Below are 26,715 nucleotides of genomic sequence, written 5' to 3' on the forward strand. Positions count from 1 at the left end.
CCAAATGATGCAATTATTTTATCCCCCTTCAAGTTAGCAGAGCGCTTGCCCGGAAGTTAGCCAGCTAGGTCGCAATCAAGGTATTTTCACAGCCAGGAAGTAAAGCTTTTTTGGTTTCAAAACTACACTGAGCAGCTTTCATAGGAATGAATGTGTCTCTGCCTCTAACACCATGTCCAGTAACATACGTCCTTGGATAGATGCATCCCAAATTCCTTCTTTATTTACGCGCCACCACCAGATGTTGATAACGTGTCATCACTTTCCGTGGCGCAATTTAGCATGTTCAACCGGGTCTTATGTTAAGATCAAAGTGGAGCCAAACCAAGGTGAAAAAAGCCTGTGTCTACTGCAGAGTCAATTGACCCGGGTGCAAATGCAGAGTTTACATATTCCCATTGCACAAAAACAGATCTTAGCAGGTTTAAGTGGGATTATTGACCAGTGGAAAAGGGGTACTAGAGTAACAGTCAGGCATTGTGTGTTGCTTTCACTGTGTGTTGTACATCATAATAGATTTGGATTCTTATATACCACAATTTATAACATATACCATCTACACGCAGATAACTTTAAAGACAGACAGATATGAAGGGAAAACTATTCCTTTCCACTGCTCACATGAAAATGTGGAAGTTTTGTATTTCAAACTATAACACTGTTTTCAGTCCAGCCAGATATAACCCAAGATGGCAGCACAAGCGTTTCTGTTTGTCCTGTAGACATGTTTGCGTTATTGTGTCAGTATGGCCCCTGAGCTGGAAATACAATACACAATGCATTCAAAGCAGTCAAGCTATAATCAACACAGGTGAGTTTCTTGTTGTTGGTTCCGTGCTCTATTCCCCGCTCACCTGCCCTCCCGCTCGCCGCTTCTCGCCACCTAATGCCAAATGCTACCTGATGCTCTCTCTGCCTGCCTACCGCCAGACAGCCTGCTGTGCTGCTAACACTGTTCTCTCCCTAGTGTACTCGCTGCCCTGCTGCCAGCCAACCTCTGACTCACGTGTCCAAAAGCCATTTTACCTAGAGAGCTGAACTATAGCAACGACAATGACATAATTCCTTTTTACATGTTTATTCTGGAAATTTAGTCAAGCCGACCTTTGCCTATGCTTACCAGCACTTTTACCAATGAATTAGACGGGCACAAACCGCAGCCCAGTTGTCAGGATAAAATGTTGGCAGTTAGCGGCCTAGACCCATATAGTATTTTGTTTAATTTCACATTCCCATTACATGTTAATGACCTGAGGTGCAGGGGACGGTACAGTGTAGAGTTTAAAAGTTGACTTTAATTTAAAAAGGTCAGAAAACTCTTAGTAGAATTACCAAGTAGACTATTACTGTAAAATCTGACAAAGTGACTAAACTTAAAAAAATCAAGGAAACCAATTAACTCAAAATTATGAAAAGTAGACAAATATTATTAGGTTATTAAGTTGTTAAAACTGTTTACCTAGTACAATTTAAATTTAGAGGTCTTCTTTACTTGGTAACTCTGGGATAATTGGTTTCCTGACATTATTAAAGTAAATTAAAGTAGGTCAGAAATTTTGAGACACCAAAAAACTGGTAGGCCAGATAACATAGGGCAACACAGTGGTGCAGGGTTAGCACTGTTGCCTCACAGCAAGAGGGTCCAGGGTTTGAATACCTGCTAATACAAACCAGCTGTGTGGCATTTGTATGTTCTTCCCATGATTGCTTGTTTCCTCCAGTTGCTCGGGTTTCCCCCACCCTAAAAACTTTAGGTCAATTCTTCGGTCAGTGCCCTTGACCAAGTTGGTCCTGGGGTGCTTTATGTTGGCTGCCCACTGCTCCTTCCTGATGGGTTGAATGCAGAGTTACAGTGTCACTATGTTGTTCATTGAACGATATGTGATAAAATAAAGATTTTTCTCGAGTTATTTTTTCTAAAGTTAGCCTCTGATTTTAGCTGTACTTGTTCTTTTAACTGTGCTCTGTGTTCTAAATGATTTTTCTGTGTAATTATTCTGTTTACAGTCTTCTCGACATCATTGAAAATGTGGGCATGTATGAGTTTTCTAGATTTAAATAAAGGATGATGAATTCCATTGCTCATGTTCCTCCCCTGTTAACAGGCCCACATTTTTATACAATTATAGGTCCATCTCAAGACTGTCTGAAGATTTTTAATCCCTCATGAGTCAGGATGTTTTACTTACAAACTAACAAACAGTCTTTTATATGATTTATTTACTAGGTTGGGTGTTTATGAATATATAGATAGCAGGAATCATTGTAAAGGCTTTTTAATTGGCTTATCTTAGCAATAATGAACACTAGACTTGTCAGCATTGGACTGTTTTGAAGAAGGTATCAGTCACACAGATCACTGTGTGTGTAGGCTGAAATCATTACCCCTAGCTCCCGAAACATATCACAAGATGTGCCCCAGTATTTGGTCCTGGGACTGTAGAAGCTAATACTACATCTCTGGGCTTGTCTGAGGTGAGTGGGTCAGGAGCACTTGCTGCTGCGCCTGTGGAAGGTGCTGAGGTGGAGGTGCCAGCAGGTGGCTGAGGATCTGCAGGTGTGGGAACAAAATGGAGAGGAGTAATTGTCACCAGTGGGATATATATTATTATATATGACATAGTAAGATTTGTGTTACCATTGTTGCTGCTGGAAGTGAAGCTAGTTTGAAGTACTTTATATACAGCTTATGTGCAGGGACATCAGATAAATCTGAGGGCTGTGTGATGATTCATGGGAGAAGATTAAGAAAAAACAAAGTTCTGATGTGTTTTTAGTTTCTGGACTTTTTCACTTTTCCTTTGCTTCTTGCTGAGATATCGGGTCATTAAAACATGTATTGAAATGAAACCATGTGAGAAGTTTTAAAGGGAAAAAAAACACCATGTGGTGCTCAATGTGTCGCATTTTAAGAGCTTGTTACTGTACATTATCCACTGTGTAAAATGTTTTTAAAGTAACTAGTCATTAATGCTGTCAAATAAATGTAGTGGAGTAGAAAGTACAATACTTCTAAAGTGTCTTCTAAACTACCTCTAAAGTGTACTTTAGTACCGTAGTTGAGTAAATGTAGCCTGCTTAACTACTTTCCACCACTGATTACAGCCTATAACATTCTAAACACAACCAGCAACAGTAATCACACCCAAACGTGTTCAATGAGCACCTCTCTCACATGATGCATGCTGTTTGCTTTGACTTAGAAAAGTGCAAAGGCTTGAAACTATTATTACAAAACAGGATGGGAATGGTAGAGCATTTTAATTGACTTAGCAAGGCAAACATTGTCACGGTCTTACAAAGACATCGTATTCATAATTGATGACTGTCTCCTTTAAACATCCTATTTGTAAGAAAGGTTAGTATTTTAGTCTCATTCTGAAGTTCTGAAGTTCAGAATGAGACTCACACATCAACTCTTCCTACACACAGGACCTTTTAGCCTCACATTCAACAACTTTTGATTAAGTTGATTCTGAGGTGTTTTTTTCTTTTTCTTAATTTCAGATGAGACTTGTTGCTGCCACCTTTATGTGGAAGTTCACAAACAAATTAACATTTTTAAAGCAATATTACTTTTGCGGAATGCAGTCAAAGGCAGACATCTTTTTCGATGGTGCATACAAGAGTACCACTGCTTCTTTCTTTGCCGAAGCTATAAGTACCATTTTTAGCTCTGAATTGGTATGCAGAGTGGAAGGGTTATTTTTCTTTTTTGTGAATTTTTCAGTGCAACTAAAAGTCCTTCAAACTTTCTCGAGATGCTTTGATTTTATTATCCTGGGTCTCGACCTGTAAGGTGTGTGAGGGGCAAAGCGATGGCCATAGGAGAAATCTGAATCTTGAAGTAAACAAGTGACAGCAACTGATTCCATTTTATTTTCATATGATGTAAGTTACTTTCACAGTTAATTCCATTATTAATTGCTGTGATTTCATTGATGTATGCGATTGTTGTTTGACACTTCTGGTGATAGTGATAGTAATCTATTTTGTCAAAAGGTCACTGTCCTTACCTGTAATATACCCGATACCATCACAATCCAGCGCCGCTTGGAGGAGGTAAGTCTGCACTGGGAAACAGACGAGTGAAGGCCCACAGAAGAACCAGGGTAAGCAGGTTGTGATTTGATGCAACAGATGGACTGAGGGGGCAGAATGTCACATGAGACAATTTATTCACCTCTTATAAACTTGGCCAGCATCTCCTGAAGAGGAAGATAACCATTTGTTGGCACAGTAAGAAAGAACAAGCCCGAGCTTCCCACTGCACTCCTCGCAAACAATCTGGAGAGAGGCCTCCTTATCAAAGTTTGCCTCCACCCCCACAGCCACTCTAGTTTCTGACTTCCCAAAGAGGAACAAGAACATGATCGCCCTGAGCACACTGCACAAAATGGCTGGCCGTGCTCATGAGAACGCCAGCCATCATCCTCAACTACAATCACAACGAAGGAGGCCTGAATAAGGTTACTGGAACTTACAGGGGCAACTGTAGCTCAGGAGGTAGAGCGGGTCGTCTAGCGATATAGCGATCGGAAGGTTCGAATCCCGGCTCCCAGCCCCCCCAGTTACATGTCGAAGCATCCTTGAGAGCAAGATACTGAACCCCAAATTGCTCCTGATGAGCAATTTGGCTCCTGATGAGCAATTTGGCGCCTTGCATGGCAGCCTCCGGCATCAGTGAATGAATGTGTGAATGGGTGAATGTAGCATGTATTGTGAAGCGCTTTGAGCTGTCTGAGAGGACTGGAAAAGCACTATAGAAAATGCAGACCATTTACAGCTGGCAGTATGACTGCCCGCTGGCCCTTTGGTCATCTTCTATAACATTATTAATGTGTCCTTAAGCAGGAGAAGTGTAGCAGAATCAGTCTGAAGTATTACAGTACCTGCAGACTGGGCAGTGTACAGTTATCAAAGGTTAGTTCAAATGGGTGAATGATATGTGCACTGGTTACGAATTAAATGCATAGAAGTTTCAGCTTCACCAGTGTAATAATCTGAAATAATATGTGTCTCAACTTTACTTTGCGGTAACTGTGTTTATGTTTCTTTCATATCAGTTGTGAGCTATTACAAACAGTGATTCAGCTTAATTAAAGCTTCTCTGGATGTGAACTCATGATGAATAAAATGTTTCAAACTGAGCTTTGTGTTCCAACATCTCCATCACAATGAAGCGTTAGCTGTTTCAATGTCAGCAAACAGACTGTAGAACTGTTTGAACATTAATGTGCAACCAAACTAACCAAAGATTTATATTAATAATAATAATGATAGCATGTTTGTTTGTATAGCACTAATTGAAACCAGCATTACAAAGTGCTTTGCAACAAACACAAAAACACAACAGTAAAACACACGGTAATAAAAGAGCAATAAACTACACATTTAAATAACTTTATAGGAAATCCTTTCAATAAAAATAAGTCTTAAAAAGTGATTTAAAAGAGGACACTTCTGTATGTCTATTAAGTGTTTGGGAAGGTTGTCTTGAGGTTGATGTTAACAGAATTTGACCAAACAAACACACTCTTAATTGCTCACTCTGGCCCACAAACACTTGGTTAGGGTTAGGAAAAGATCAGGTTATCAGGTTGTGGCTGAAAATACCAGTTTTGGTCCCCACAAACACAGCTGGAGACTTCCCTTCAAAAATGAATGTTTTTGTCGCAAAAAACACAGCTGAAAATCGTGCCGAGGACTACTTAAAAATATCTAGCGGTGTCGCACTTACAATTGCCGGCATCTCGGACGACGGTCTCTGGCAAAATTAGAAAAAGATCTCAAAAATATTTATTTTGTTCTCCTACACAACTATAAGATCTGCAAGACACTGAGACTATGGTTCATTTCTCCTGTCTCTCATTTTTTTCCATGCACATGCACTCAATTTAGTCTCATTTTAAGTTTTAAAAGCGATCTTATCAATAATACTAATGTAATTCTCAGAGTTTCTCAACTTTTGCGTCTCTTTGTGATATCAGGCAGAGAAAGACCTGACCGTCACAACCCCCACGAAATGACTTGTTTCACTGTCATAACTGGAGCCATTCGGTCCAATAACCTTTAGAAAGTCTAGAAGAGCTGCACGATAAAATTATTTGAACCCCATTCAAGTTAGCCACACACTGAACCGGAATTTAGCCGGTTCGGTCGGTGGATGTCTCTAGTGCGCTCGCTTCAAATGCACATTCAGGAATGTCATACGTCTGCAGATGACAATAACCAATCAGAGAGCTTGTTACATCGGCTAATTTGCATTGTTTTAACTCGTTTTACCAGCTCAGGGACCGAAGTGTCATGGAAAGGCTTAATGGAGAGGCTAAAAGTAGAAGCTAAATGAATAAGCAAATGGAATAGCTAGTAGGAAAAGGGAAAGCAGCGTGTAAATGGACATGCAGATAGAAAAGGAAATTGCCCTTTTAGATGTCTGATTAAAATCTGTATTTTTAATTCAATTTGTGAATCCAGCTCTTTATTTCTCTTTTTTAAATAGCATTTTCAAATAGATTTTTAAATTCCATTATTTATTCATGAATTAATTATTGTTTGTTGAAATGATGTACTGACTGTTTTATGTTGGTTTTGTAAATCCCTTTTTAATTTGAATTATTTATTGATGGATTAATATTTCATTTGTAAATTCTTCTTTTTATTGCCCATTAACATATCAAATAATGAATGACTTTGTAATTTAGTCTATTTATTATTTGATTAATACTTTGATTTGGAAACTAATTAATTAATGCCTATATATTTCCGTGACATTTGTGGTCCTCCACATATATGCACATAAAATATTTCCATTGATTGAAAATTCCCAACAGCAGATACTTTTTCCTTTTTCTGAGTACAATTGAATGCAACATAACTACACTTGGCTTCCATCACAACAAATGAAGTAAAGGATTTATTGTGTTGGTAAAGGCAGAGCTCTACACTCACCTCTGACACAAGCTGTGCATGTTTGGCGCAAAAAGTTGCGACTGTGAACCCTGTAGATGATGCGGCACAACGTCATCATCTCCTTGGACGAGAGTGCTGTCAGTTACACATGCTGCATCGTGATTGGTCAATTCACAAAGTGGGCTGGTTTAACGTTTGTAGAGCAGCTGGAGTGCAAACGAGCCAGGAGGACTGGAGAAGGAACCTGCACAGGAGGTAAAAGAAGGTAAGCTGTATGTTTGTATAGCTTGAAGAAGAAGTTCATAAAATGTAGAATGTATTTATGTTGGTTCTCATACTTTTTTGAAGAAGCTTGTCCGCACATGCGGCAAATATCAAACCTAGCTAGCCAGTAAGCCAAGACCACATGTGGTTATGAACTTGTGAAGGTTAGCTAACCGTTAACTTACTCCAGTAAGAAGTAGCAAGGGGACAGCCCCCTCAAAAACCTCTTAAAATACGAACTTGGCCGAAATACTTTTCGAGAGGGACTGGCTGTCTCAGCTTTAAACCAACAACTAAGCCAGGCTGTAAATCCTCTAAACTTCACGGACAACGTGCCGACCTCCGCATGTTTTATGTCTTCCAGCAGCCTCAATTTTAAAGGAAGAATTAAAGTGATCAGCATCATGTGAAACTAAATCATACAAGGAATCCATTGGTACCATGCATGCCATGGTAGGTTGTCAGAGAGTGGGCTAAAAAATGCTCCAAAGTCAGGTTAAATTTTGGTGAGGGTAAAACTGACAGCCATTTTGAAGTGGGTCCTTGGCCCATTCACCTGAAGATATATGAATAAAAAAATAGTTATATGGGCATATGGGTACCAACAAATCTCCCATTTGCAGGCATGGCCACTTTATATTTATAACATGCTGTTTGGGGAAAAATCATCGTTTTGTTTTTTTCATTCAGTACAAATGTTTGTGTTTTTATGAGGGTTTTTTTGCCTATTCTAAAATGGTGTCTTGAACCACCAGTCAGTCTCTCTACTCATATTTTCACTTTCGCGGGCCTGGGCGACAGAAATCGTGATGTAAGGGTAAGGACGGGAACATCTGGTGCCCTAACCAGGAAATACACCGAAGGCTAGACCGTCCCATTTAACAATGGTTGACGCAGCCTTCGAAGGTCAACCATTGTCATCCACAAAGGCCACGTCCTTCGAAGGATGCAGCCCCTGAATTGGGACACAGCTAGTGGGTGTGAGTGAGTGTAGTATTAGTAAGTTCATTTTATCTGTGTGCAGATTTCTGGCATTTTAGGATTTTATTGTTCCTTTAAAAGTATTAATTTGGGAAGTAATCAAGTCTCGTTAATTGAGGAACATTACATTGCTATTATGTTTATTTATATTTACTATTAGAGACACTGTTACACTGTTCTGAAAACACAGACTTATTGAGAAGAGGCATATTTGTAGTTCAGATTTTCTGTCTTGGAGTAGCTTTTGCTGTCTTTAAAGTGTTAACATGTTATTACTGTACAGCTACCTCAATTGTTATTGGTCAGTTTGTTAAAGGTAATGGGCAGCATGTTGCCAGTAATTTGGTGTGTCCAGCCCCATCAAGAAACTCAAACTCTTACCAAGTATATTTATCTAATTTCTAGCCAAAGTATCTAACTAAAGACTCATTTACCTAAGAAGTAGCCTGTTAGTGAGGTACAGGGACTTGTTTTTAGACACTGCACCTTAGCAACAAGCTAATATTGACTTCTACCATTGACTGATTTAATTTTTTTTAACTGCAAAAAGTGAAAACGCCTTGTGCAAAGTATTATTCTTTGACAAGAAGATGCTCCCTCACACTCACCTCACTATCTCCAGGTTAAGAGTTCTCTAGAGAAAGACCACAGTAGAGCACTGCTGTACCATCTTATTAAGCTTCTTGCCCCGTCGGCATTTTGTTTAAAATGAATGCACTTTATGAGGGATTACTGTGTGTTGTTGCCATTTTAATAAAGTGCATATTTGTTCCAGCACTAGTTTTCCTTGATTTTCGAAAAAAATTAAAGTCATTTAATAAATATATATAAAATCTCACATAATGCTCCTTAGTAGCTCCCATATTGCTCATTTTGTTTTCCAAAGGAGAAACAAAGCAGCCATTAAACGCACCGAATTGAGTTTAGCAAGGTGTCTCCCTCAAGTCTCAAGTATGACTCCAGCTAATTATTCTGTCTCACCTAATTCTCTGAGTGAATTATCGGAGAGAAATATGAGAAACATTTCAGACAGAATAGAAACTTAAATGAGGCTGAAATGAGAAAAACAAATTTGGCTCCAGAGCTTTGAGAAGTAAAAATCTCCTCTGGGGATATACCGCCTGATATGATATTACACTTTTTGTAGAAACATGTACAGATGTTAATGTACAGTAGCAGGGGTTTGGGAAAAAAGTGTTAATAATGATGATGATGATGATAATAATAATAATAAAAATAAAAATAATACATGTTTTTCTACATTCACTTAGTTCATTTAGATTTTCTTGTAATACGTGGCCAATAGAGCAGGTAGTAATAGGGCTTTCTCATAATGGGTTCTTATGGGTTCATACAGATACAATTTTTTCAATTCAATTCAAAGGGGCTTTATTGGCATGAAAGTTTAACAACAATGTTGCCAAAGCAACTGTTCAAACATTCACCATCCACCATGTTTACATTTAAAAGTTGTACATTTTTGAATTGGAACTCGTTCACCATCCACCATGTTTACATTTAAAAGTTGTACATTTTTGAATTGGAACTCGTCCTGGAACTCTGTTGCCATGTCAGCGAACTTGTGTTGAGAGCTTGTTTACCCAAACCTACAAGAAAACAAGCTGTGTTTTTGTGAGTCTGAGTCAAGTTTATCTTCGATAACGACAACTATACAAATCGCCAACATGTTTCATCTGTTTGGCTGTTGTGGAAAGGTTTGTCTCCAACACAATTTCAATTATTGTGACCTTGACCTTATTTTAACTCAACAATTTGCAGAATTTAGTAGATACTTGCTGTTTTCAGGTTACAGTAGTGTATATCATCTGTAGAGATACATTATGTTTCAGTAATTAGCATCCTGTACATTTTTCTACAGAAATCCGTCACTGTTCTGTCCTACAGAAGAAATGTGGATTTGGTAGCAGATAAGAGTAAAAAGACACCCAGCTCGCTGAGCAGGTAACAACATCCATAAGTCAGGTTGATTAACATCCTTTTTGTGTTTGGCAGATGATTTTTCATAAAGTACACAAAGAAAACTGTGTGTGTGGGTGTGTGTGTGTATGTACACTGTCAGGAGACACAACCTTTACTGTGGTCCTAATTAAAAACAAGACTTAGCTTGTGATCAGGTTACATTTATTTTCATTAGCACAATCCTGAATTCACCCCAGATTCGAGTGATAAGTTCCTTAAAATGATCCCCTCTAGAAGATGTATGATTTATTTGACACAATAAATGTAATTTCTCTACTGTTAATGTGAGCTTGACCTTATTTTTTGTTTAGTAGATACTTAAATAATAAATCAACAACTGTATTTCTCTTTATCAACAGTGTCTCTGTCGCTGACACTCCTGCTGCCAACATCTACAATCATGAAGTCTTATGGTTGCACCGACTTTTTGGTCGGCCCATGGTATGTTTGAACGGCTGTGTATTAAATTAAGTTGAGTAGTTTGTAGGAATCAATATTGACTTTTTAACATTAACTTATTTCTAATTGTTTGGGGGTTTTTTTGTTTCCACCACAACCATCAAAAGGAGAAGACAAGGTAAGAAATACATTCCTTTATTCCCAGCTAGCATGTTTGGTTAAAGTAATAAAACTGTTTGGTTTTTTTTATCTTGCTTGTTAATGTAACACTTTGCTTCACAATAACTGCTCTTTGATCATTTTTTGTCACCAGGGTCATCACCTTGGATGTAAAAACCGGTGAGCCCAAGAAAAAGAGCACAAAGCCCTGCTGGTGGCGTAAGGTATGTATGTTTGACATAAAGTGCAGCACTCTGGTTGAGGAGTGTGTCTTTGCATGATTTAACCAGAGTATTTCTTCACTACAACAGAAAAAAAACAGGATCACGCCATGTCCCGAAGAACCTGCCCCAAAGAAGCAGCGCCCCCCTGCTCCTCACCAAGACACGGTGGTGGAGCTTAAAGATGGAAAGGAGCGTCTGCCTGAGGTTGAGAAGGTTCTTCCAGCCAGAAAGGATGCACAAGATATCATCTCCATCCCAAAGACCCTCAGACATCAGCAGTTCAAGTGCCTTGGGTAAGTACATCTGCATATAAACACACACACAGACACAAGAAAGACACATTAATCCATCAAACCAAAGTAAAACAGAGAAAGAAAAGAGAGTTTTGATGACACTGAGATATGTTTGACTTGTTTTGTTTGTGTGTCAGGTTCCCCAATCCAGCACAGAACTGCTATATGAACTCCTGCCTGCAGAGCCTCCTGACCCTGGAGGACTTTGTTGGAAGCATCAGCTGTCAGGAGCCAGTTTGGAGTTCCACTCCCGACGCCGCAATCATGAGGTAGAACAGCCTAAAGACACAACACTCTTTTTATCCTGAAATTGTACCTTTAACACTAAAAAAGAAAGAGAATGCCTCTGACTGTTTTTGTCTCCATATCCAGGTCATTTATGGACATTAGCAGGTCTCACCTATTGAGTGATGCGCGTCAGAAAACCCACCTCCTCCTCAAATTCAAGACTGTAGTCGCTGCCTTGAATCCGGAGTTTGCTGATTATCACCAGAAGGTGCGTAATGTGGTTTCATGGTTATTGTTTTACCACTTCCTGACAGGTATCTCCTCTGGATTTAAACCTCTCTGTATGTTTGTGTGCGTGTATTTACAGGATGCTCACGAGTTCCTCACCTCAGTGCTCTACCAAATGATGTCCTTGAGCACACAGCTGAGGATGAAGGCTGCGAGCATGGGCAGGACCTACAGCTGTCCAGTGGAAGACCACATGGTCTTTAAGATGCAGAAGATCAGGACCTGCAAAAGGTACAACTACACAGTCACACACACATTCATATGCAGTGGTGAGGAAGTATTCGGATTCTTAATTATAGTCAGTACAGTAGACTATAGTACAGTAGTACTATAGTCAGCATAGTACTAATGCCACAATGTAAAAATACTGTTACAAGTCAAAGTGATGCATTAAAAATGCATTTGACTGTTACAGTTGGTCGATATCTAGCTGCTTTTCAACTATTTTATAAATGACTGCAAACATTTGTTTCCCTTATGAATTAATCTCCAGATAATTTTTTTTGAGTGATGGATTAAATAGATTTTTTGGTTTGTAACTTTCATAGTGTTTGTTTTGTCCAACCAATAGTCCAAACTTAGTAAATAGTTTTCATGAATTAGTTAATCATCTGCTTGTTGCAGCCATATTTCAGCTCTATGTATTATTATTTAAAGTAGTTTGATTTATACCAAAAATCTCTTTGTACGCTTTATATGTAAAAATTCTAACTTGTAAGTCACCAATAACTAAAGCTGTCAAATAAGGGGAAACAATGTGCAATATTTTCCTGAATTTTAATAGAGGTATAAAGTAGCAAGAAAAGAAAAAACGCAAGTACAAATACCTTAAAGTTGTTCTTAAATACACTATGTGAGTAAATGTACTTAGTTCAATTCCACTGCTGTTTTATTAGAACTTATAACTTTGTTTAGTTTACCCAATTAAAAAAAACAAACATATTTTTTGAAAACTATTTCAGATATCTATCTTCATATAGTAAGAAAATATGTTGCTTTGTAATTGTGGTGAGCCAATCTTTAAATATCGGATTACCTCACAGCGTTTCATTGAATTGAAATCCTCCACAAAAAGCCTTGTCACTTGGTCTGCAGCTGTATCTTAACTCTATTGTCTTTTGATTATGCAGATGTGGTGCAGGATCCATCAGACAGGAGGAGTACACAATACTTTCCCTGGACCTCCTGCCTGGAAGTGGAACAATTGAGCAAATGCTTGAGAATTACCTCAAGGTAAGAAACACTTTTCTGTCCCACTGATAAAATGCGATAGTGTCATGTACAGTATAAAACACATGTTGATCCCAGAACCACTGCTTATGTTGGCATGTGTAGGGATAGCTAGTTGTTTTGATGTCATGTCAGTCCAGTAAAGAAGTGTAAGCATGTTTGTTCTGTGCTGTTCTGCAGGAGGAAGAGTTGGAGTACAAGTGTGAGTGCGGTGCCACTGTGTCAGGCAACCACATGTCATTTGTGAACCTGCCAAGGTTAGTGACATCACATCCATCACAAAGCCTAACTTTCTGTCCAACTATTAGTAACATCATATTTTATGCCCATACATCTTCTTTCTGTCTACAGAGTGCTCGTCTTGCACTTGAAACGTTTCAGGTTCACTCCGACTTTCCAGCTCAAAAAGGTCAACGACCCCGTCCACCTCTCCAGGGACCTGGTGCTGTCCTCCAGCAAGGTAAGGAAAAACTCAATGACCTAATCGCCAACCAGCTCATCAGACTGGTCCTGTTTAAGTGAACATATGAATAATTGTGTGTGTACTAACTCTGGTTGCCTCTGCTCCCTCTCAGGGTGGTGCTTGCTACAGTTTGGTCAGCAGCATCAGTCATCTCAGCCTCACAGCACAAAGTGGTAAGATAATCTATTATTGTCCTTAAACTCTCAGTAGGTTAACATACATGCCATCCACTGAGTCCTGTGACAGCCCATGTAAACAATGATTCCTCTCCTGTTAGGACACTACATCTCTGACAGTGTCGATCTAGATGTGGGGCAGGAGGACCTGAGCGACCGCTGGTTCACCTACAACGACGCAGTGGTCACTGAAACTACCGGTGACTCTGTGTGTGCAAAGCGCGAAAGATCTTCCTACATCTTGTTTTACAGAAGACAAGTAAGTGGAAAAACCCATGCACATGATCACTCACAGAAATGATAGTACTTCAGACTGATTACCAAACTGAGAGGACACATTTAGAAATCCACAGACACTGAACTTATTGTACATGTGTTTATTCTCAGGATTAAATTGCTGGATGCCCTGGCTGAGGTGAGATGGGAATCAGTTGAGTCTTCGTTCACCAACTATCCCAGCTACCAGTGACTCCTCACCCCGCAACCCCGCTCTCAGCACCTCTGCAGCACTCTGGCAAAGTTAATTGTTTTTTAAATTAATTTGAGTAGTAGTTCTGTGGTGGACTTGTGTGTTTTCGGTGTCTGTCTTTGTTTGCTGTGCTTGCAGAGGCTGGGCGGAGTTTCACATCAACACAGCTGCTGACGCACACGCACACCTGCGGCAGGTTGGCAATCAGTGCCCGCTTAAAAGCCTTGGTCTTCACGCTACCTGCTGCCAGATGATTTTGCCACATCGCCGTGGTATGTGGTTCCAGCTAGTGTCTTCACTAAGCCTCTTGTCTGTGCATTAAAAGTCTACGTGGAAATCTGATCATCTATTTGTGCTTCCTCCAGCGTTCACCAACTATCCCAGCTACCAGTGACTCTGCACCTACAACCCAGCTCTCAGCACCTCTGCAGCTGGCTCCTTCGCCTCGTACTCAACCTGAGCCTCCACACGTCAGTGACGCAGTGGTCACTGAAACAACCGGTGACTCTGTGTGTGCTAAGTGCCAAAGATCTTCCTACATCTTGTTTTACAGAAGACAAGTACGTGGAAAAACCCTTCCACATGATCACTCACAGAAACGATACTACTTCAGACTGATTACCAAACTGAGAGGACACATTTAGAAATCCACACACTGAACTTATTGTACATGTGTTTCTATTCTCAGGATTAAATTGTGGGATGCCCTGGCCGAGATGAGATGGGAACCAGTTGAGTCTTCGTTCACCAACTATCCGAGCTACCAGTCACTCCTCACCCCGCAACCCAGCTCTCAGCACCTCTGCAGCCGGCACCCTCGCCTCGTACTCAACCTGAGCCTCCACACATCAGTGGTCACTGGAACAACCAGTGACTCTGTGTGCAAAGTGCCGAAGATCTTCCTCCATCTTGTTTTACAAAAGACAAGTAAGTGGAACAATACCATGCACATGATCACTCACAGAAATGATAGTACTTCAGACTGATTACCCAACTGAGAGGAAATCCAGACACTGAACTTAATGTACATGTGTTTCTATTCTCAGGATTAAATTGCGGGACGCCCTGGGTGAGATGGGAACCAGTTGAGTCTTCAAAAATGATGAGAAAATCTGACTGGCCGCACATGTAATTGCAATCAAATATTTGGCAAAGTTAATTCTAATTCTTTTTTTTTTTTTAATTTGAGTAAGTTGTAAGATTCAAATTGCATTTTTAATGTTACAGCCTGTCACGTTCTGTGGTGGACTTGTGTTTTCAGTGTCTGTTTTTGTTTGTTGTGCTTGCAGAGGCGCAGTCAGAGGCTGGGCGGCGTTGCATCACCGGAGCTGCGGACGCACACCTGCGGCAGGTTGGCAATCAGTGCCTGCTTAAAAGCCTTGGTCTTCATGCTACCTGCTGCCAGATGATTTTGCCACATCGACGTGGTATATGGCTCCAGCTAGTCGCTTCACTAAGCCTCTTGTCTGTGTATATGTGTACTTGGAAACCTGATTATCTTTTTGTGCTTCCTCCAGGGTTCACCAACTATCCCAGCTACCAGTGACTCCGCACCCCACAACCCAGCTCTCAGCACCTCTGCAGCTGGCCCCCTCACCTCGAGCTCAACCTGAGCCTCCACACGCCGCCTGGTCCACCAGCACCACAGTGAACTACCTCTCCAACTGACTCTCCAGCCAGAGTTTTGCTACATGCCCTGTATATTCCATTGTTGAATTTTTAATAAATCTGCCTGCACTCAACTTCTGCCTCGCTGTCATGTCATGACATAATTGTCATAACATTTTAAGTTGTAAATGCAAGCAAATATATTTGACAATTTAATTCTGATTAGGTTTTTTTGTCAAGAAAGTTCTTCAAGATGAATACAAGTTACAAAAAAAGACAAACTTTAAAATGTCTTAAATAAAAAGTATTAAATGGTCTTAAATAAAGGGTTTTAATTCAAATTTTGGTCACATTACAAAAAATTTCTACAATCTGACAAAGAACAAGAGAAGAAACAAAATGTTTATTCCGTATGCACTGTGTCAGAGGATTGAGGCCGGTATACAGGTCAAACTATAGCTAGCTGGCCAGCCTACTAGCAAAGATGTAACCACGGATGTTGGGAATCCACAGCTTACAACAGTCAGCTGACCTGCTAAACAACTTTTGGTTCTACACCAAGACTAAGAGCTGAGGTGATTTGGTTGCTGATGTTCGAGAGTCTGCAGCTCATGTAAATTGTTGATTGTCTGGCCTAAGCTGGACAATAAAGTTACGGGACAAAGTTGCTCCCATGCTTTGAATTCTATAGAATACATATTGATATTATAACGTTACTTATGTAGGAGGTATGTCTGAGGGAGGCAGAGATCATCTACGAGTGATTAAAAACAAACAAAAAAAAACCTCACCTTGTATTTCTTAAACGGACAATATAAACTTGCTGGGAAGCATAAACTGGATGAGACCCATGCTGAGCCTGACTTCTGCCTCCTTGGAACAAAAATTACTAATCATGTTAGCCATTTTCACCAGGAGCTAGATCTGAGGAGGTGCTATCAACATTGCCATCAAACTCTGACAGAGGTGTGTGCAGCAGAGTCAGTAAATGTCTCATCTCAAAGCTGCCTTGTGAAAACATTATTGTATATTACAACAAACGTGTACGGCACTGCAGATGGATAAATGTTTTGTTTTTGTAATGTTTATGTATTGAAAACATTCAGCTTTTATTTTGTAGACTGCTGTAGTCTGATTATTGGAAGGATATTCTGAATAAGAGGGGAATTTAAATCATGAAAAGTAGCCATGTGCAGTAATATAGATTATTGAGGATGCCATACACTGAGATGCATTGAAAATCGCACCCAGCTCTCAGCCCCAGCCTGCTAGCCTCTCGTCAGCTCCAGGGACTTCTGGCCTCCAGCCAAAGACAGTAGCTGAGCTGACTGGTATTAAGACCAGTGGCACCTCCAACAGGTCACAAGAGTCTCCTTTCTGGGGAACCTGCCTGGCCTACAAGAGGACTCCCACAAGAAGGTGAGGTCCTCGACTACATCAAGACTCCCTGTCATTTAGCTCCTCGTCTCATTCCTATTGGACCTCGCTCTGGAGCCCAATAGCTTCCAGCTAGCTGACTAGGTGGCTAACACTGAGCCACTGAGTCAGCTCATCTACAAACTCAAACTATATGTTACCTTGAAAGGTCAAAATTGTTCAAAAATGCGTTATCCCCTACCCTTTCCTCTGTGCAAGAACTGTAGTTTGGTAATTGTGTTCAAGTGCAGGAACACACTCTCAAAGCACTAAGAATATCAAATAGGCCTACCTGTCAAACTTTTTGATCCGCATTTCCTCTGTTGGTCTCTACACAGCATTTGTGACATTATAGGCCTCCTGTTGTCAAATTATTATATAATCAGTCCAAAAGATCGCACTTTAAGCCATAATATCATGAGGTGAGGGATAGTCCAATATGAATGAAAATCCTAGTAAAATTGGGCCGCTTTCTTTTGGTTTGAATTTTAAGAAAGGACACAACCTTTTAAACAATCCCAATTAGAGGTTTTATTGCACTATATCTATAGCTCTACCATCCCGTGCAGTGATGAACGAGGAGGAAGCGGTGCCATGTGGCCTTTTAGACGGAAACAACAGCACAAAACCAAACTTTGAAGCAAAGATTTCAAGAATGGCGCTCCATTCGTGCATCCTGACACAGTAAGCTGCCTTTGTGAATTTAGATGCCGCTCTGCTATGCCCCGCCAAACGCTTGGATCTCTTTGACATCAAAAAGACTGGCAGCCTTCCCACACTTCTCATGGTGCTCATCACATTGTCATACACCTCAGTGAGCAAAGAAGAGGAAAAAAATCTGCATGTGTTACCGGCCTCGGGCCTAGGGGAACCTGGGCCAGCAGCAAATGAGCTGTGGAGCAATGAAGAAAGGAGCGCAATATACTGCTGTCAGCTCGTACATGGATTTCATCTGAAGTACCAAATTTTCACAAACACATCTGTTTTTACAAATACATTTTTACTCCACATTTATCTGGGAGTTTATTCAATTGAAGTCTTATCTTATACATTTGAACTTCCCTTTCAATACATTTGTGTAGTAAATAAACTATGAAATGTTTAAACTTTGACAAACCAGCTTATAACAGTAAAATTATGGGAACTGAGCCTTTTAAATAAAAGAAACGCAGCATTAAACACTGTATTCAACTGTTCGACCTGACGGCCGTTTACTGACGCCGCCATTACATGAACATGAACAAACACACACATCTAAACCCGGTGCTTCACATTATGATAACACATTTAAACAAAAGTACATTCATGTTACTTCATGTAACTGTTTCTTGTTGCAGTACAAAAGCCAAATAACAAAACTGTGCAAAGTAAATATATATCACCGCGAGGTGGAGAGAGCTCCGGCCGTTAGCATTAGCTTAGCTAACTGTACTAGCTAACTCTGGCTTCACTCGTCATAACACTTTCTTACATACAACTTTGATAACACATTTCCTAAACATTTCATATGATTGTACAGTGCTAACGAAATGATAGGTAGACAGTTTTTGAACATATTTACATACCTGTGGAGCAATGAAGAAAGGAGCGCAAGATACTGCTGTCAACTCCTACGTAGATTTAATCTGAAGTACGCATGAGCAGTGCGCCTGAGCTTAATACTTCCCTCATTGTCCACGCTTATAGTGCCACCTGCTGTTCAGATGGTGTAGTGTGTGACCTTTTTTAAAGAAAATAACAAAAAGCAATTTACAGTATATAAAATAACCTTAGGCCTTTTAAATTCAGCACAATATGCCCAAAAACTCAAAATCTGAAAACTACAAATAGGTTCATTTTTCAAACCTCTACGTATGCAATCATCAGTGTGGCAGGTTATGACCTCGACTCAAGAAAAATGACAAGTATTTATCTCAGGTGAACTCAGAGAACCTCATTATGTGGTTTATAGAGAGGGATTTGGCCTGCATTACTATTTGCATATTATTTATTTATTATTTATATTTACTGTACAGTGTTTTCCAAAGCTACATGATTGTGCCCACATGATGCAAACTATGCTTTGGATAGAAAAGCTGCCAAATATGAAGACCAAATGAAAACAAACAATTATTCGGGGGTTTTTTTGCTTTGAAGTTTTGGCATTTAGCCACGGCTACCTTACACATAGCCTCAGAACACCTACACACATGGAGCATTTCCTGCCCTCAATTAACCACACTGAATAATTTAAAGAGAGCTGAATTCTGAGAGAACCAGATTTGCTCGAGAGGATGTGGATAATACCAAGGACTATGGGAATGTAATCAATAAATTACAAGCAGTGTATAATTAGGATCTGCTACCTTTGCATATCTCATTCAGACAAGTATGTACCCATTTTAGAATTTGCCGTGTGCAGCAAGGTGAAGAATCCTGTTTTCTCAAGAACATTTTCAGTTGACAGCTCTAAATACAAGTGTAAATGACCATCAAGATGAATTGTGACCCAGTCTCAAACCACATTGTCTGGGGTGCATTTGACCACATGTATTTTATAGTGTAAAAGCTAATGCATCCTGATACGTCTCTGACAAGGACGTCATCAATGCAGGACCTGATGATTGTTATAGTGACAGGACGCCTCTATGAAACAACAACAACGACAACAGGTAGAATGGATTACACATTCTGCTTTCCATTAGGTCCTCTGTAATGCAGATAACGTGTTTGACAGCAGATGTTCATGAACACACTGTTTCAGCTGATTTCATTATTTAAATATAACTGCAATATCCCCAGATTCCCTTAAATATAGCACTATTTCATGAGTTGTTAATTGAGGAGAAGCTTATAAAACTTTGCGATGCAGCCATGGCAACTTCTTGTGCCTTCTTGTAAATTCAGCATTAAATGCAATTGGCAAATGGTCTCTGGTTACAACAGGCTTAAGAAATTTACACTAGGGCTGTCAATCGACTAAAATGTTTAATCGCGATTAATCGCATGATTGTCCATTGTTAACTCACGATTAATCGCATGTTTTTTATCTGTTCTAAATGTACCTTAAAGGGATATTTAACACGTTTTTAATACTCAACAAACAATATGGGAGTGGACAAATATGCTCGCTTTATGAAAATGTATGTTTATTATTATTGCAGCAATCCAAAACAAAAAACAACAATCCAAAACAAATACTGTACAGAATATTCTCCAGAATAACCTCAAAGCAGCATGCTGAAAAAATATGCTGAAAGCATAACATGGCAAACTGAAGCCCAACAAGCACCAACAGATGGGCATACTGACCTGAATGTGACATTCCTCAGTAATACTAACACAATGTAGTGTCCAACTTAACACTTATGAAGGTTAACTAAACAATCTTAATCAGCCTGCAAGCTGTAACCACCCATTTAGCTATCGCTGTTGAACGTTTGTCACAAGTAGAGTTGTTCAGGAGTCTCTGTTGCAAACTATCCACCTGAGGGGGAGGAGGGCTCTCTGTATCAGAGTCTGCATCACCACATCAGACTCTGGTTCCCAGTCAGTGACCCGGCCAACATCAGACTCTGGATGACTTAATTTTACCATTATCACTACTACTGTTTTTATATCTATAACAACTGCTCATAAATTAACTGTTGAAATGATGCTGTTTAGTTAAAGTGACTACGAGAAATAGTTTTCAGTGTTTATGAAACAGTCTCATGATTCCTCTGATGATTTTAAATGACCTGTAACAGCAAATAAAATCTATAATTTAATACAAGAATTAATGGCTTGAGACTAAACTTTCTTCTTATGGTTATACCATCTGGCTGATTTAAAACAAACTTTTAACCTGTTTTGATGTACAAATCTTTTTAAGGCTAAAAGGAACTTTCTGTAACTGCAGTGCTAGGACACTTTCGGGGCCGATCGCCAGAAATGGAAAGTGCGAAACCAGTTTACAGCTTGCCATGACACTAATTTGAAAGATTTTAAGCATGTATTTATCTCAGTTCCACATTTTCTTTCTGCAGATATCTTTCTCTCCTTTCTCTTTTTCTCTATGTTCTTGTCTCTCATCATTCACCCTAACGATGCCTTCAGTAGAGAATCTGTCTCAGGCCAAAGAGAAACACAACACTGCTCTATCTGACGAGACAGCAATGGGAACATGTCCAGTGAAAATGGGTGCAATTAGTGTCTCTGCGATGTTACAACAGCTGCAGGACAGCAACATTTTTCAGAGTTGTCGCCCAAAGCCTGAGCACCACAAATCTAAAAGACACTGTGGGAAGTATTCGGTTTTGCTCAATTGCTAACACATGTTTTCTGAATGCATCATCCTCTAAACACAAATACAAAAACACAGAAACCTCGACGCTCCACAGATCTGGATTCAAAACTTTGTTTCTTCCCAACATAAAATGTCTTCAAATGACACACACACACACACACACACACACACACACACACATCATATATCAAACAGACATCTAAAAATCAATGTAACACTGTGTTCTCAATGGAAAAGACTGACAGAGGATCTGTGATAATCATATTAGCAGCTCTTTTTGCATTTTCCGTGTAACAAAATACTGTACATGCAGTCGCCTGTTTCAGTGTTAATTTTTGAAATACTGGTTACATCTGACCAAACACAGCTGGATTCATAAAGTGTTCTTTGTACAGAACAAGCTATACAAAAAAGGAAATGAGACCCTGGCCGCAGGACCTCATTGACATCACAGGCAATGTTCTCCCTGACCAAGCAGCGAAATCCTGGCATGACAAATCCAACCCTGACATGCTCCAGCAGCCCTATTACCACATGCTTCCTCCATTGCTTGTAGAAGGGTTATGCACTCATGGGGCTTGCGTTTGTGTACCTTTCAATGCCAAGCTGACAATTATGCCTCAATATCATGAAGACACGGAGAATATGGTGGACAATGAAAAACGTGGCTGGTTGATGAACCAGTTGCAGACCAAAGCAGCCCGGTGGAACCTTGCATTGTCCCTGATCACAAAGTACCTGTGCCGCTCTGAGCCATCCATTCTCTCAGCTCGGGTAAAGATATTGAGTAGTGTGTCCAGAAAAGTGATGAGATGGGCTGTATTGCAGGTGCCAAGGGCTGAATGGTGATGGAGGATGTCTTGGTCATTTATAGCGGCGCACATGGTGATGTTCCCCTCCACGTTCCACGAACTTTAACAATGGCATGCTGGCAGATGACGTTCCTTCCCCGTTGCAGCTTTTTGCGAGGTTGAAAACCACTTCATCAAATGAATTCATGGGAAGCTGCAGCTGCATCCACATGAGCTCGAGAACGCTCTGTAATAGACGACACAGCAATATCAGGAATAGACCCAAAGCTTTCAGTTTGTGAAGTGCAAGATGTTACGATACAAACATGTGTCTACAGTGCTGTTTTAATGCTGTTTTTACTATTTCTGAGCTTATCTTGCATGTCTCCCTGTAGCAACATGTTCTCACTGCCGACTCATCAAAATCTGAAGCTTTGTCAGTGGCCTTAAGCGTCAAACTATGCTGTACTTAGCCTCTAGCCTCAGGATGTGAAGGGCTCTGCAGTGAGGTTAGATTTTCAAAATGAAGCTTGCTGACAAACTCTTAACTTATTATGACATATTATGACTTTTGGACCGTTATTAATGTTGTGAAATGGTTGAAGTTTCAAGAGATGGCACTAAAGGAGTACCTATAGCATCAGACTTCGCATAGGGCTAATAGAGTGGTGTAGTAACATAAAATACATCATTAGCTGTCCCACAATCTCATTATAAAGTGCTTACGTGTCGTAAAAACAGTGATTGCTAACAAGTGGCTAAATGAGACTAGGTTGTCGGGGACATAAACCGTCATCATGCCGAACACGGAGACTAATCTCACTCAATCTCAATAATCACTGGTCCGTCTTTACAGGCCGACTTCAGTTACAAACTATTCTAACTTTAACTTTACAACTCGTGGATCAATGTACAGAAGACGTTACTACTAGCTGTGTGGTAAGGTGTTTAGTGGTGGTCTGTCTATAGCCTGACACTAACGTTTTACTTTTAGTGATTTAATTCATGCTTTGAAAACCACAAAAGTGGTGTTCATCTGTAAAGATCATCTTGGGGAACGAGACGTGTTAGTATCATAAACTTGCGTTTCAAAAGTCCAGTTCAAAAATGTCATAGGTTTTTTGTCAAGGGAACGAGGGTGATGCTAACTTCCGGGTTAGCCTACAAAAATACGTCTACACCACTCAATACCCAGACTGCTGTATTTGAGTCATTGGGAGTGAGAATGCGCTGCCTGTACACCCATTTCATTCATGTTTTTTTTCCACTTTAGGACACAGTCGAGCATTGATACATTGTTTGCTCTAACCATATTGACTATTTCATTCTCCCATAGTCAGCCAGAGGGGCCTCAGTCTCATCAGAGGTAACCAGGTTGTAGTCTTGGTCCTCCTCTTACTTTCACTCCCCTGGCTCTGCCTCTCTCTGCAAAATTGACATCCATTGTTCTCCAACCCAGGAGAGCTCACCTTTGTCTCTTTGAATGCTAAAGCTATAATCGCTAATTGAAGAGCAACAGGGCCCGCGTTAGAATCACTGGTGCGATTGGTGATTTGAGTTTTGCATTCTGAGTGGCAGTGCAGAGATTTTATTCCAGAAGAGCTCGCCAGATGTAGAGAACTCAGTGTAGTGTTTCACAAAAAGTGTGGTTTTGAACTACAAAGTAAGTGAAAAGCAGGAATGTGTCTGTGCAGAATTGGTGTAAAAAAAAAAGGTACATGAGATCCAGATTTTTGTTCATTGTGTCCCAAGTTTCATTGTCAGTGTGAAAAAAAGAGTAACTACTCGTGCGATTGTTGCACCAATAACATTACAATGTGATTATGCAAGCGTATGTGGAAAAAAAAGTGACAAACAAGAGCCCAGGCACTTGTTAGCACCATTATCTTTGAACTGCTCCAATATTCTCTCGCTGTGAAAAATGAAGTCAGCACTCGCTATGACAGAATCTGTTCCATGTAGTTTTCTAAAGAATACTAGATGAACTTGCTACTTTGCAGACAGCAGGGAGGCAGAATATACAATGAACTGTGAAGCACAGCTTGAAATAAGAAGGTAAAGACCTCTGATATATAAGGGAACTTTCATTCCAGATTTAAGAATCGTGAGTTCTGCGTATTCAAAGCACGTTAGACATTTATATACTTTTAATGGCAACATAAGGAACAATTTTAAGATGCAGCCTGTGTAATGAGACCTAGAAACACAAAGACGTAATAGTGCTTTTCACTTTCACAGTAATTATGTGGCCCACAGATGACATTAAAACCAGTGATGACACCAAAAAAGGGAAAACAAATTCAGCATTGAACCATAGTTAATTTATAGTCCTCCATAATTTCAAATAACCCTTGTTTGAGGTTCAACCCAGCTCACAGAAGTCAGCTCAAAGGAGTTCTTCGGGTAGAACAGAAAATGATTCATGATGTCGGATATGTTAGAAAAGCAGCAGAGAGGCTTCCCCCCTCAGCATAATAGGAATCTTATTAGAAAGAGAACAAAAAGAAAAGAAACACATTCATTATTTCCTTTGAATTATGGAACTGAGTAGCCTCAATTTTGCCTCCCCCTCTGTGCATTAGCACCAGATATTCCAACACGAGAGATCCTACTCTTGAAAGCACCTACAAATCATCTAAGAGTGCTCTTAAATATTGTGTCATAAATAGTTTCATTTTCTTCCGACTGGAAGTATTTTATCAAGCTATTCGCAGCAATGAGAAAAAAAAAAAACAGTGGTCAGGTCTCGGTCTGGTACTTTATTAACCCATTTATTAGCACAAAGCTAATTGTCCCATTATCTTTTCAATTAAACTGGTTCATAAAAAGACAGTGTTCCTGAGGACTCCTGGGTAATCTCCTAAATAAGCCACAGGCCTGTATACACAGATATTTTACATTATGTATTTGAATCCAAGACTGAGAAATGTGTTAGCTGAATCACTGTTATTGGTTCTTTACAATCATGCCACAATAAATACTGTTGGCACAAGTCAGCAAAGTCACCAGGGTTAGGGTTCGGCTAACCTAACCCCAACATGACACTTCAAACAAACATCCAGTCCTCAGTCGAACAACTTTTCTAAAATCAGGGGTAATGTTACTTTTAAAAGTAACTCATTACATTACAAGATTTCTGCCATTAAAAAGTAACTTCTTATGTTACTGCATTATCCACTGAGAAAAGTAACGCATTAGAGTACTTTAGAGTTAGCAAAAGTTACAGTAAAAGCCCTTTGTGACTCGTTGCACATGTCGGCACATGCATGTAGCCAACTGTACATGTACCTTTGAATGTATCGACTACTGTCATTCTGTAGCCGCCTTTAAGGCCCACAGTCGGTAACTCTGCAGCCTTATAATAGGAATGACAGACGCAATATAACATTTACAGTCTGACAGCAAACTTGGCAGAGGCATACCGTATTAGACACAGCTGTTTCAATGAAAACAATAGAACATGTTTAAAAATGCAACTAATGAACCCGTAAACGTAAACGTTATTTTCGCCATGATGTTGTTCTTGTCCTTTTCGCAGGAGAGAAACAGAAACAGTGCACATGCTTCAGGAATTTTATTCTTGTGGTGACAAAAGGTGAGGAAAAGACAGCAATTTAATTTCCAGTGACGGATTACTTTTATAAAAAACTAACTAAATAACAGATCAATTAAATTGCCAAACGAATACATTAAGTTGCTTGTTACAAAAAAAGTAATTTGAGTGTTCCAATGGACTACTTTAGTAGTCCCCCAACACTGGCAACAGGATATATTAATCAGCAGGCAACCATTTTGACAAAACACTGGATGTATTCTGGTGTTGATCAGAAATCCACTCTGGATGACTACTGTCATGAAATTGGAGCTTGATTATTAACATGGAGTCTGTAATACCAGTAAAACAGCTTTGACACTGATGCTGAGATTGATCTACAAACAAAGAACCATGAGGAAATTTCAGGAAAGAAAATCTGCCCTGCTGCTTTAATCAAGCCTGCTGCTCCCCTGTTCCACAGAGAACTGTCTCAGATGCTGTGAGCAGCAGACTAGGGTATTATTATTGGGTTTTTTGGAGTTCAAAATGGATTCCACAGTTGCTATAGCGAATGAGACCTCCAGGTCAGAAACCACTTATCAACACTGTGTGTCAAGTTTTAGGGATTTGATTGAACTCAGTTGGCCTGTTATACTGTAGAGTTTAAAGTTAAAAATGTACTCACTTGCTCTGAGATAGCTGTGATATGAGATTGAAGGATAGAGCACTGCATTTAAGTGAGACACAATGCAGCACAATAGTAAACAACCATGACATTGATGGAGTAGTAGCTTAGACTGAGTTGATGACAGTACAGTGGATGATTTAACAAATATCCCCATTCAGCTATGTCCTATCTTAGCAGTTTGATAAAAGATGCAATGGACACAGGTATGACAAATTAATGCAACTGAAAAATTCTAACAATTACTATGGGCTTTTCTACATCCATAAAGATATAAGGTCTAGGTTCTGAACGCATTAGTCTGTAGCCATGTTTCCGACGTCAACGCCGATGGGCTGTCGGCGTTG

At 39.8% G+C, this 26,715-nt stretch overlaps 1 protein-coding gene and 1 long non-coding RNA gene across 3 annotated transcripts; one reads left to right on the plus strand and one right to left on the minus strand.

Annotated features, from left to right (window-relative positions):
- Positions 1–754: 754 nt before the first annotated feature.
- LOC311275404 lies at positions 755–18,742 on the minus strand. The gene is made up of 7 exons (XR_014624864.1): positions 18,656–18,742; positions 11,828–11,950; positions 11,076–11,222; positions 6,952–7,156; positions 4,017–4,145; positions 2,386–2,551; positions 755–1,827 (listed from the first exon to the last, which is right to left on the minus strand). It is a non-coding gene; the product is annotated as an uncharacterized lncRNA (long non-coding RNA).
- LOC311275403 (ubiquitin carboxyl-terminal hydrolase 37-like) lies at positions 9,630–15,808 on the plus strand. 2 transcript variants are annotated; one of them, XM_084383931.1, is made up of 19 exons: positions 9,630–9,872; positions 10,037–10,119; positions 10,497–10,578; positions 10,850–10,919; positions 11,007–11,212; positions 11,350–11,481; positions 11,585–11,708; positions 11,808–11,959; positions 12,859–12,961; positions 13,139–13,215; positions 13,310–13,418; positions 13,534–13,594; positions 13,699–13,856; positions 13,985–14,338; positions 14,432–14,626; positions 14,755–14,993; positions 15,113–15,194; positions 15,356–15,493; positions 15,584–15,808. In XM_084383931.1, exons 3-14 carry the CDS (start codon positions 10,538–10,540, stop codon positions 13,988–13,990), a joined length of 1,239 nt encoding a protein of 412 aa, XP_084240057.1. In that variant the 5' UTR covers positions 9,630–9,872; positions 10,037–10,119; positions 10,497–10,537; the 3' UTR covers positions 13,991–14,338; positions 14,432–14,626; positions 14,755–14,993; positions 15,113–15,194; positions 15,356–15,493; positions 15,584–15,808. The 2 variants fall into 2 exon arrangements, with proteins under 2 accessions (XP_084240057.1, XP_084240058.1); XM_084383932.1 differs by lacking the exon at positions 15,113–15,194.
- Positions 18,743–26,715: the final 7,973 nt, after the last annotated feature.

Source organism: Pagrus pagrus, assembly GCF_965226575.1.
Source record: "Pagrus pagrus genome assembly, chromosome: 19".
Classification (NCBI taxonomy): Eukaryota; Metazoa; Chordata; class Actinopteri; order Spariformes; family Sparidae; genus Pagrus; species Pagrus pagrus.

Bases quoted from the DNA above. Each gene is read 5' to 3' on its own strand.
- LOC311275403 (XM_084383931.1), top strand. From the start codon at position 10,538: ATGAAGTCTTATGGTTGCACCGACTTTTTGGTCGGCCCATG. The intron at 10,579-10,849 runs GTATGTTTGAAC...TTTTGTCACCAG, and splicing joins GACTTTTTGGTCGGCCCATG to GGTCATCACCTTGGATGTAA. The intron at 13,419-13,533 runs GTAAGGAAAAAC...GCTCCCTCTCAG, and splicing joins TGGTGCTGTCCTCCAGCAAG to GGTGGTGCTTGCTACAGTTT.